Raw genomic sequence first — 12,415 nt, 5'->3', positions numbered from 1 at the left:
AAAAATAAAAGAAAGAGTTGTCAGCATGCTGTGCATTTCACCCTGCCATAGGGTAGGGGCAAACTGCTTCCTCTTTACTTCAAGCCACATGAGGGACACTTCAAAAAAAGCATCTGAGGTCTGGGCCTATAGTTTAGGAATATGAAAGTACATAAGGACTGGACATGTGCCTAAAAAAGTACCAAAAGCAAGAGGCTATGGTTACATCAGTGTAAGGCAGCAGAACTGAAAGATTTGGGAGTAAACTTCACTCCCAATGCTGAGGAAGAGCAAGGAGGAGTTTTCCCCATGGGCTAAGTGGGCCAACAGGAGAGCAGAACTAGCTCATTGTAAAAGGAATTCTATTAACATACACACACTACTGTATATAAAATAGATCATCAACAAGGACCTACTGTAGAGCACAGGGAACTCTACTCAGTATCTTGTACTAATAATGGAATGTTCCTATAACAGAAAAGAATGTGAAAAAGAATACATATATATATATATATATACACACACACACACATATAACTGATTCACTTTGCTGTACACCTTACACTAACACAACATGGTAAATCAACTATACTGCAATTAAAAAATTACAGGGCCTCCCTGGTGGCGCAGTGGTTGAGAGTCCGCCTGCCGATGCAGGGGATACGAGTTCGTGCCCCGGTCTGGGAGGATCCCATATGCCGCGGAGCGGCTGGGCCCGTGAGCCATGGCCTCTGGGCCTGCGCGTCCGGAGCCTGTGCTCCGCAACGGGAGAGGCCACAACAGTGAGAGGCCCGCATACCGCAAAAAGAAAAAAAAAAAAAAAAAAATTACAAAAATTAGGGTTTCCCTGGTGGTGCAGTGGTTGGGAGTCTGCCTGCCGATGCAGGGGACACGGGTTCGTGCCCCTGTCCGGAAAGATCCCACATGCCGTGGAGCGACCGGGCCCGTGAGCCACGGTCGCTGGGCCTGAGCGTCCGGAGCCTGTGCTCCGCAACGGGAGAGGCCACAACAGTGAGAGGCCCGCATACCGCAAAAAAAAAAAAAAAAAAAAAAAAAAAAAAAATTAAAAAAATTAAAAAAGGAATTCTAGGGCTTCCCTGGTGGCGCAGCGGTTGAGAGTCTGCCTGCCGATGCAGGGGACACAGGTTCGTGCCCCCGTCCGGGAAGATCACACGTGCTGCGGAGCGGCTGGGCCCATGAGCCATGGCTGCTGAGCCTGCGTGTCCGGAGCCTGTGCTCCGCAATGGGGGAGGCCACAGCAGTGAGAGGCCCGCGTACCGCAAAAAAAAATAAAATAAAATAAAAAAGGAATTCTATCCATGAGGGCTGCCTATAGGACAAAGTGACCTTGACCTGAACAGGTGGCCTCTGTATACATAAGACCGCACAAAGCCAAGGACTAAAGAGGGAGAACTACAGTCTGAAGTCTCTGAGGAGCCTACAAAGCTCCCCATAGTACAATTTGCCACCAACTGAGCTTCAGGCACACGGTAGGCCGCAATGCAGGGCCCAACTACCCCCATCAAGCAGAAGCTCTTTTATACCCATTAACTCACTCTCTTCCCTAAGAGGGCCTGACTCTGAAGGAATCACAAAGAGAAGCTAGCAACGGGGAAGAGATGGATCATGGAGGAATGAAGAAACTATCCTCTTCCAACACACACACACACACACACACTCCACACACACACACACTCTCTCTCTCTCTCTCTCTCTCTCTCTTCAGGTTTCCAAGAAGTCAGGACAAGTTGGAGAAAGGGAAAAGTCATAAATTGTACAAGAGTCTGAAGTTTTGACTTTAGATTGGACTGGAATTTGTAATACTTGAAATAAAATAATCCGAAAAAATGTCTGTAGGACTTTCCTGGGATTTCACCAGTGAGCAAGGAAAATGAGTCAGGAGTGCAGGCTTGCAGAGGTAGGGTGGGAAAGAATAAAGTTTCTGCTTACACTCCACTGAGTCCAACTTGTACAACACATCTGTTATATGTGTAAGGGTAAAAAGAAGTATTTAAAGATAAAAAGATTATGCCCTTGGGGGATAAAATGAAGGCATAAAGTCACTTTCTGGAGTCTGTCCATGTCTACAGACAAAATATAATCTCAGTCCCTAGTTTTATGGGCTGTGCTTTGAAATCTTGTATTTATGTGCTCAGTTTCTCTTCCCCTGCAGAGACGGTGTCATTGTTTAAACAATGAGTTTGGTACGAAATGGTAAATATGTTAAACCACACTTTTTTTAGGGATCACTGACTATAAAGTTGGACAGATGACCACAACACTCCAAAATTCTGGGCAAAAAAATGTTCTGTTAGAAGGGGAGACGACAGAGACATCTATAATTTAGACCCGTAGTTTCCAGTTATTTTGACTGTGAGGACCTCTTTTAATGTCGTGTCTGTAACTGATTGTTTATTCAATCTAGAAAGGATGCTTAATGAACTAAACTGGACTATTATTTTTAGAGGTTAAAAACAACTTGCCCATTGTTATTCCATTTGACTTAGTTCTGATTCTTTCTCTTTCTTCCTTCCTTCCTCCCTCTCTCACTCCCTTCTTTCCTTCCTTCCTTCTTTCCTTCCTTTCCTTCTTCCCTCCTTCCCTTTTGTCCTCTCTCCCTCCTTCCCTCCCTTTCTTATTTTTCTCCCCTTCAAAATTTTTATGGGTTTGGAGTACAGGCAGATTTCTAATTATTCTTTTTTAAAAGACATGGTTATGTGATGAATATGTAGAAAATGATGAAAATATACATATACACAGACTAACTCACTCCATAAGAATCCAAGTGCAGCAGTGTTTTGTTTTGTATTATCGTTGCCATGATATAGTGTTGGATGTAGTTGCTAGATGATTTGCCATATCCATCTGGGCTCATCATTCTCTGTTATTGACTCTGAAACACCATGGGAGCCTTTAGTAATCTAAAGAAATTTTATCTTAATAGCTACTCTCTCAAACATGAACCTTATTTCAAGACCAATGTTTATAATGAAATTCTTCAATGAGACAATCAGTATTTGATTCCCACCTCTTTCAAAGATCATTTTTGGTGTAATTTGAATCATATCCCTCTGCTGCTCAAACCGCTTCCAGCACACCATGGCACCTGCACACCTCTATGCAGTGTCTTCTCAAGCATGCTGTTCCCAGTTATTGGTATTCAAGGCACACTGGCTTTCTCTTAGGCCTTTAAAGATAGCGTGATCTTTCCTACCTCTGCACGTGGTGTTCTCTCTGCCTGAATCACTCCTCCCCTTGCTCTTTGCATGGCTGGCTCCTTCTCATACTTTAAGTCTATTAAATGTTACCTCCCCAGACAGGACTTCCTTGACCATCCCATTTACTTACGCATCCCCTGCTCTACTAACCTCCACTCCAGTACCCTGTTTGATTCTTTCATGACAGCACAATTTGTTAGTACATGCCATACTCTCTTCTTAACCTGGTTATGCAGTGTGTCTCACACTAGGCTGTAAGCTCCTTAAAGGCAGGAACCATGTCTGCATTGTTCACTCTGTACACTCAACACAGCCAGGAATCTACAGAAGCTCAAGACACATGTACTGGAGTGGTGGGGGTGAGGGGCAGACAAAGGAAAGGAATGAGAAAGGAAGGGATGATGTGGGCATTTCTGAATCATTTGCTATTGTTATTTCAAGCATAAAAGGGTATTCAGAATGGGGCTTCCCTGGTGGATGCAGGGGACACGGGTTCGAGCCCTGGTCCAGGGAAATCCCACATGCCGCGGAGCAACGAAGCCCGTGCACCACAACTACTGAGCCTGCACTCTAGAGCCTGCGAGCCACAACTACTGAAGCCTGCGCTCTAGAGCCTGCGAGCCACAACTACTGAGCCTGCGTGCCACAACTACTGAGCCCATGTGCCACAACTACTGAGCCCACACTCCGCAACAAGAGAAGCCACCACAGTGAGAAGCTCGTGCACCACAACGAAGAGTAGACCCCGCTCGCTGCAACTAGAGAAAGCCCGCGCACAGCAACGAAGACCCAACACAGCCAAAAATAAATAAATAAATAAGGGTATACAGAATAACATAACAAATACTCATGCACCTGCCAGCTGGTTATGTGGCAAATATAGCTGAAGTCCTGTGTGTGTCCCTGTCCCCCTTCCCTCCCTCCCCACTCCCCAGGGGTAATCATTCTCTTGAGTTTAGTATTTTTCATTACTATGAGTATTTTTATATTTTACTCACATACAAGTAAACTACCAAAAAATATATATTTTATATAATTTTAACTCTGTATGAATAATATCATTCTGTATATCATCTTTTGTAACTTGTTCTCAAAAATTAAAAAACTGCTTTGCAAACTACTTTCCTTAAAAAAAAAGACGAGGGCCTCCCTGGTGGCGCAGTGGTTGAGAGTCCGCCTGCCGATGCAGGGGATACGGGTTCGTGCCCCGGTCTGGGAGGATCCCATATGCCGCGGAGCGGCTGGGCCCGTGAGCCATGGCCGCTGGGCCTGCGCATCCGGAGCCTGTGCTCCGCAACGGGAGAGGCCACAAGAGTGAGAGGCCCGCATACCGCAAAAAGAAAAAAAAAAAAAAAAAAAGACGAGAAATTTTATTTAAAGGGTAAACACCATGTTCCTACCACAAAATTAGTTTAGTAAATAACATAATGTAATGTTTATCCTTTTTGAAAGAAAGAGTAATGAAGTTAACATGAAGAAAAAAAGTAAATTCTTTAAAATGTGGTAGCATTCTTATTGCTAAGTGTGTATAATTAATAACATGCACAGAAGACATGAAGGAAGAAGATAAAAGTTTAAATTAAATTGCTAAGGAAAATATCATGGTACTTCTAAAAGTATAGAAAGGTAGAGAATGGTCACTTTGAAAAAAAAAATACTTTGAAAAAATATAGATATGTTCTTTCAGAGATTCTCTCCACCCAGTGGTACACAGGAAACACTACAGTTTTCTCAAAAAGGAATTCGTAGTGAATTCTATTGATAGCTTTTTAAACACTGCCCCCTAATGTTCATATTCAGCTCCTTCTGAAATGACAAGAGGACCGTGCTAATAAAAATAATCAGGTCCTTCCTTCCTTGTGATCAGTGTAGCAGTTTTGTCCTGTAGACCAGATTTCACAGACTGAGGCAGTCTCAGCCACACAACGGTCAGAATGCATTAGAGTAAACTCCCAACCACTCCAAGGTTACTCTCATCAGCAGTAAGGGCAACATGTGAGTGAGAACAGACCATTTGGGCTTGGAAAGCACGGACAAGACATCAATACCACTGGGAAACATCAGAAAAGTCTAGGATCCCAATAATAACATGTGCAACTGTAGACTAATCTAATCAGTCTTATTAAAAAAAACAAACATTGATTACCAAGAATATCAAACTTCTAAAAAAAAGAGAGATGGCCCTTGCTTTATATACACACAAACTCATGACTCACAAATGACGGCTGCTTCCAAAAGAATCCGTTGAAATTTAGACTCCCTGATGAGCAACTCTGTTCATGACTCCAACCGCTGCCAATATGATCCACAACAAATGAAAGAGAATAACAAAAATATATATTCTCAAGGAGACCTGTTCAGTGTCTTGTAATCACAAAGTCCATGTCATCACTTAACAATGATACATGTCTAAACAGAGAAAGCGTAGAAGCACTTAATACCAAGTCAAGAAGCCTGAGTTTTAAACCCATTTGCCATTTAATAGCTGTGTGACCTTAGGTCCCTCAGCTGTTCTGGGTCTGCTTCCTTATCAGGAAATAAAGGAGAGCTGTGTGAATGTTTTTCTAAGGATTGTCAGGAGGTGGGGATACACAGGATTCTAGAATAAAGAGCGCTGCTTTTTCAGACTACACATGCCTCTCCCCATCACCCCTTCATGCCCCATCCCTATTACCGAAAAGCATATGATACTCCCATTTTCCCCTTAGCTGAGAACTACTGAGAACTATAATCTATCTCTAAGGGCCTTTGCCACACTAAAATGTTAATACAGGATCTGAGAACTGGAAGAAAACTTAAGAGATTCTCCAGTCACAAGACAAGGCCCAGAAGAACTTTTGATTCTAACCGTAGTTAGATACAGATGTGAAACTTTGGGGAAGTGTGAGGCTTCCCAAGTGGATTAGCATTTCATTTAGCTGGATGATGTGATGAAATACATTATTATTCCCAATCTTCACCCTTCCCGGATCCCATGCCCTTTTCAATGCAACTTTGTAGTTCCTGCCACTAGAGTATTATATTTAACCACCTCTTGGTATTAGGCTTGGCCATATGACTTGCCTTGACCAAATGAATACTAGCAGATGTGATGTGAGCAGAGAGAGGCTTTAAACGTGCTTGTGAGATTAAGTTTGTTCTCTTGTGCTCTTGCCTTTCACTATAAGGAGAACACGTACTTGGTAGCCACTGGTCCAAGGAGTGTAAGACACGTGCAGAGCAGACCTGCAACTTGGAGCCAAACCTAACGAGTCTAGATCAGCTGAATCCCAGCCAATCCACATTTATGACAATGAGAAATAAATACTTACTGTCATGTAAGATTTTGCATTTGTTAGTTATGCAGAATTTTTATGGTTATAGGGTAATTCAGAAGATAATAGTTCACCTATTTTAATATTTTAGACCTCAGCATTTCCACTAGATTGTGAGATTCTAAGGATAAATCTCTCTCTCTCTCACACACATATAAGTATTCGATACACAGACACAAAAACAAAAGTGTGATTACAGATCTATGTAATAGTACATCTGAAAAAGTCAGATCTAGTGGCAAAGATCTACTATGTACAGAACCTATCTCTCATGCTGTTCAGTAGAGAAGTTAATGATCACTGGGCTCTTTGATCTAAATCTAAAATAGTAACAATTGTCCAAATATTGCAATTATAGCTTATTTTATATGAAAATACCACCACAAAGACAATTATACCATGAAAAGCACTATTTATACTAAAGTAATGTGTCACAAAGTATTATAATATCTCAATTAACCTGAATGCACAGAAATAGGAGTATTTTGTTTCTTATAATTTTACGAATAACAAACATTTTTAAGATAACATTTTTGTGGCTTTTATAGTAAAACAAGATTTTCAGATACCTATTTTAAGATAAATTTACTGAAATATAAGGAGTAAAGTTTTTGTTTGGTTCCCTTTTAAAATATTTTTTAAATGTACTAGTTTCCTTACTGCCTTAGGAAAAAACCTAATGCATAGGGACCTAATGACAATAAGTGAATATTTACTTCATGGTACGGACTCTCTTGGTACCTTAAAGCAATGACCATTACGTTAGTGCTATGGATGAACTACATAAGAAATAACAGATTAGGCCAGCTATGCCCTAACCCCAGGCTATCCTCTGAAAGTTTCTTTGGAAAATGTAAACATAACATTTACCACTTACACTTATCTCTGAAAAGTACAATGCAAAAAAAAAAAAAAAAAAAAAAAAGGCAGCTATTAAAAACTCTTTAGCCAAGTTCTGATTATTCATTCATTGAGGTAAGAAACTCCCTACCATGTGCTCTATACTGTGTGCTGAACAAGAGCCTGAAGGATAGTGGGGGAGACAGACAAGAGTAAACCATGGTAGAAAACAGCCAACCCAGTCTTCAGGGATCGAGAGAAAAAGTCTGCACAGAAGCAATGACATCCAAGGTGAGATCTAAAGGACAAAGACAGAGTTACCAGGTGTGGCAGGGGATTAGTGTTACAAGCAACGGGAACATCGTGTGTAAAGCCTCTGCCGTGAGAGCGAGGGTGATGCATTTAGGAGATGCGAGTAATTCAGGTCCATAAGTGCTTTATGCTTTATGCTTTTCTGCTTAAACTGTCTATGAAAATAAACCCTTTCCTCACTTCGCCTCCGGGTTCTCCTCCCACCTCACTGACGATTCCTTCACGACTTCTTTCACTGCGTCATCATCGTCTCCTAAACATCTACTCATGGGAGTGCATCAGGCTCAGCCACTCAGACTCGCCTTTTTCTATCTACACTCACCCTGTAAAAGATGAAATACAGGCTTCAAATACCATGTATTTGCTCATAACTATAAAATTTTACATATCCTGACTCTTAGATCCAAGCCCTTGCTCTACATTTCAAGCTAGACCTGGACTTGACATTCCAAGTCCAAATGTGATGTTCTCCCTCCCAAAGCTTCTTTCCAAAGTCCTACTCGACTCTGTAAACAGCAATTCTTCTAATCGCTCAGGCCAAAACCCTAGAGACATCCTTAACTCTAGTCTTTCTCTGATACTCACATCTCATCCATCTGCAAACCTTACCCCCTTTTCTCGAAAACATTCAGAATTCTATCACTCTTTAACTACCTCGACCACTGCTACTCTAATTCAAGCCCCCATCATCTCTACCCTGGACTATTTCAATAGCTTTGTAATTGTTCTCCCACTACCCTTGTACTCGACAGTCTATTCTTAACACAGTAGCTAGAGTGATCCTTTTTAAAATGTCAGATCGCATCATTCCTCTGCTTAAAACTCTCCATTAGCTTACAATCTTACTCGAAGTAAAAGCCTAATTCCTTAAGAGCAGCCCACAAGCCCTAACTAACCATTATCTCTCTGATTTTCTTCCTACTACATTCCCCCTCACTCACTCTGTTTCAGCCATCCTTGCTGGTCCTCAAACAGGCCCAACACAGTCTTGCCCCAGGTCCTTCGCACTTGCTGTTCCCCTTGCCCGAAACCCTCATTGCCAATAATGATACGATTCACTCCTTTACTTCATTCAGGTCTCGGCTTAAATGTCCCCTTTATCAATGAAGCCTTGTCTCACCTCCCAGTATAAAATAGACCCTCCTCACCTCATCCCCCTTGCCCTGTTTAGTTTCTCTCTTTTGACCTTATCACTACTGCACTCAATTTCAAAAAACAAAACACAAAAGAATGTGTTTACTTATTTACTATCTATCTCCCTAACCTAGAATGTAAATCTGCTGGAGAGCATCGATATGTATTATTCATTGCCGTATCTCAGAAGCTTAGAATACTGCCTGGCAGATCACAGGTCTGCAGTATATATTTGGTGGATGAATTTAAAAAATATGAAAATCTTATAAATTATTCTGACAAAACCTATTAATGTAACTTTCTATTTTAAGAATAACTTTTTAATACTGTATCCCTAATTAATACCTAAATGCTTATAAACTATGTAAAGATAACTAATACAATGACTTTTTTCCCTTTAGCCTAAAGACATACTTATACACACACAAACACACAAACAGAGTTCACCATCAAGCGCTGAACAATCTAAAAGACTTTATAGCACTCTTTTCCTTCAGTTGGCTTTAGCACTTTTGAATATATTGAAGCAGTATGTTGAGATCCTATGTTATCTTAAAGCCAATTAATATTTCACCTGTAATTCTACATATAAGTTAATAATAGTACCTTGTCAGTATTTGTGAAATATCAATAGGAAAATTAGCAAAACTACAGGCAGACAATTCACAGAAGAAATATGAAAAATGTTCATTTAGGTTAATGTTCTTTAGTGATTTTCAACAACCTGAAATGGCTTGGCAGGGAGGGAGAGCAGAACCACCTCAAGAAAACCAACACTAGCGAGAAGTTTCTTATATACACAGAAACTGGAAAACCTCGCCGCTGACGAGGGTGTGGTGCTGAAATACCTGTGATGGAACAGTAGACCATGTGAGGCGCTACCACGTCTATATCTTCATAGCCCAGTCCCATTGCAGACAATTTGCCAGGGACATAGTTTTCCACAAATACATCACAAACAGCTGCAAGCTGAAAGAAGAGGTGAAGATGAGTCAGACTTCTTAAGGGACTTCCCAGCTTTCAACAAATCCCCACATGATAGAATTCTGATTTCAGTAAACACAATTGATCCTCGCTTTGTAAAAGCCCAGAAAAATCACAGGAAAAGTAGAATTACAAAGTATTCTTAGATAAACACAAAGGCTCTGGTCAACTACTTGAGGTATTACTGCCAGTAAAACAATGGCTATTAAAATTTTCAGTTACTACCATGGTATTAAGTGGATTCTGCTTACATTAAATGTAAGAAATATCTAGGCTACATGGTCTATCAAAATATATTCTCAGAAGTTTAGGTAAAAAAATTAGAATATAAGTACATAAAATATATGAAAAATATCTTTTAACCCCTTTAAAATAAAACCAAATACAATGTCTTTACTACTCCATCCTTATTATGTAATATTCCTCATTATGACATGTACATATAGGCACTTAACTCATGTAAACATGATTCTGAATTGCTTTCACACTTTCCAGATGCTTTCTTTCCAAAGAGTTTTATATGTATTTAATGAACCATTAAAAAAAAAAACTGCTAAACTATAACCCAGTAAATCAGTAACTGTCAGAAACAAAACCCCAACTCTGATTCCCAGATCACTGCAATAAGCCATCGTAAACCTTAATCTTAAAATTCTTTCCAAATTTCAATTGTGACTACATATCTTTTGAAAAGTCATCACAAAAATTGTACTAGGTCATCCAGAAAAATTCATTACAGTAATTCTTAAACATATCCAAGTGCCTAACAACTATTCAATAATTTTTTAATTGCCATGTTGACATAGATATATTCTCACACATCAAACTAATGTAATAGAATAAGACTCTGGACCAGGGGTGGGCAAACATTTTTCATAAAATGTCAAAAAGTAAATATTTTAGCCTTTTCAGGCCACATACATTCCCTGTCACATGTTCTTTATTTTTCTTTAACACACAAAAAGAAAAGTGTGATTTTAAAAAAAAAATCTTTAAAAAATGTAAAAAATGTTAAAAAATGTAAAAAATGTAAAAAATCTTTAAAAATGTAAAATTCACCATTAGTCCATGGGCTGTGCGAAAACAAACTTGATTTGGCCCACACAGTCTGCCAACCTCTGCTCTAGATGGAAAATAACTGAATTTACATAAACTTTAGAAGGAAACATGTAAATAGAGTGCCTGTTTGTTATTGTGTCACCAAATTTGGAGTGTATACATGGAACTGTTTGACTTAACAAAATTTAGGGGAAGGAGATCTTAGGAGGCATCTCAGGGAAATAAGCTGTTATCCTCCAGAGCTCCTGAAACTGAGGTATCAGGGGCCCAGTTGACCACCTGTCAGAAGAGGAATGATATTTGTATTTTTAGATTTCTATACCATCATAAATCACATTTCAATTCACATAAAGTATTCAGATGGATCACAAACAAATTCACTGTTTCAATAAGAAAATAAATATAATGAATAAGTTATATTAATAGAAAAGTATTCAGAATGTATAAACAAAAAACATTAAAAAACAATATACATGGTATTATCTCATGTTTATTGGAAAAAATGAGTATACAAGGACATAAAAAGGTTTGATATGATACACTAAAATGTTAATCTTTTTGCCCATTAGCAGATACTACTTGTATAGCAACAGAAAAAAAATTTAAGCTAAAAAGAGGTGTGCTCAGAGTACCATGTAGTATGACTCTCCGAAGTTATAAGAAAAATATGGAAAAGTTGAATTTAGAAGCTAAAGACTTTCACTGATAAAGATGCCCAGTAGCTTTTTATTATTACCCAAGAACTCAATATGTATGCATTATGATACTTATTGATAAAATATCCCTAGAAAAGTGTATAGCGCAGAAGTTATTCTTTGCTCCATTTTATAAATATTTATTTTAAATAAACACATACTATCTATTTACTAGATACTGATTCTTAGCGAGTCTGCCATCCAACATATTCTCCCTCCCTCTCTCTTTCGGCATATTTACCCATTTCAAGATCACGTATGTTCCCTAAAGCGTTAACTAAGGCATTCGTTAAAAGTCTAAGCAGTGCAGTGCTGAAATCAGAGACATCACAAACCTCCCTGAGTTATGTGGATCTCCACACAAGTAATATACAAGTCAACTGCTTCAGTGGAGACCAAACATTTATCACATTTCCCTGATACAAGGATCTACTAGGAAATAAAGTGAGGGGGGAGAAAAGACTTGTTCCCAGTTTTGCTGGTGATCACCTCTTCCTCATCTTGGCTCTCACAGATCACCTAATAATCTATTCTAGAATCTTACCCACAATAAGAAACAAGCACAATTCTGCATGTTAGAGAACTCATCATCTTTTTCTTTTCTTCTGGGAAAAAAAAATTTAGGAACAGACTGGATGAGCAAGATCAGAAATAGAGGGGAGGTGACGATAATAATTTATCAGTAAAAAAAAAATCATAAAATAATTTTTAAATGTTTGTCAAAGAATGTCCTTACTCTTAGATGTATTCTGCAGTCAAATGCTCCTCCCCCTGAGCTATACCCCCCAGGAGATGTCTCCTGAAGGATTTAAGGACAAAGTTTCATATCTTTCACTTACTTTCAAATAGTTCAAAATCAGACACACACATACCACATGTA

General features: G+C 39.3%; 1 protein-coding gene across 2 annotated transcripts in view; it reads right to left on the bottom strand.

Annotated features, from left to right (window-relative positions):
- SUGCT (succinyl-CoA:glutarate-CoA transferase) overlaps positions 1-12,415 on the bottom strand; it is a 661,401-nt gene that overhangs the window by 630,006 nt on the left and 18,980 nt on the right. For both annotated transcript variants that reach the window (XM_081244435.1, XM_081244436.1), the window contains exon 6: positions 9,646-9,766. In XM_081244435.1, the coding sequence (XP_081100561.1) occupies positions 9,646-9,766 (121 nt within the window). The remainder of the gene's footprint in view (positions 1-9,645; positions 9,767-12,415) is intronic.

The sequence above is a fragment of the Mesoplodon bidens genome (genome assembly GCF_964165515.1).
Source record: "Mesoplodon bidens genome assembly, chromosome: 9".
Taxonomy (NCBI): domain Eukaryota; kingdom Metazoa; phylum Chordata; class Mammalia; order Artiodactyla; family Ziphiidae; genus Mesoplodon; species Mesoplodon bidens.
The sequence above is the reverse complement of the archived record's forward strand: the minus strand, read 5'-3'. Positions and strand labels throughout refer to the sequence as shown.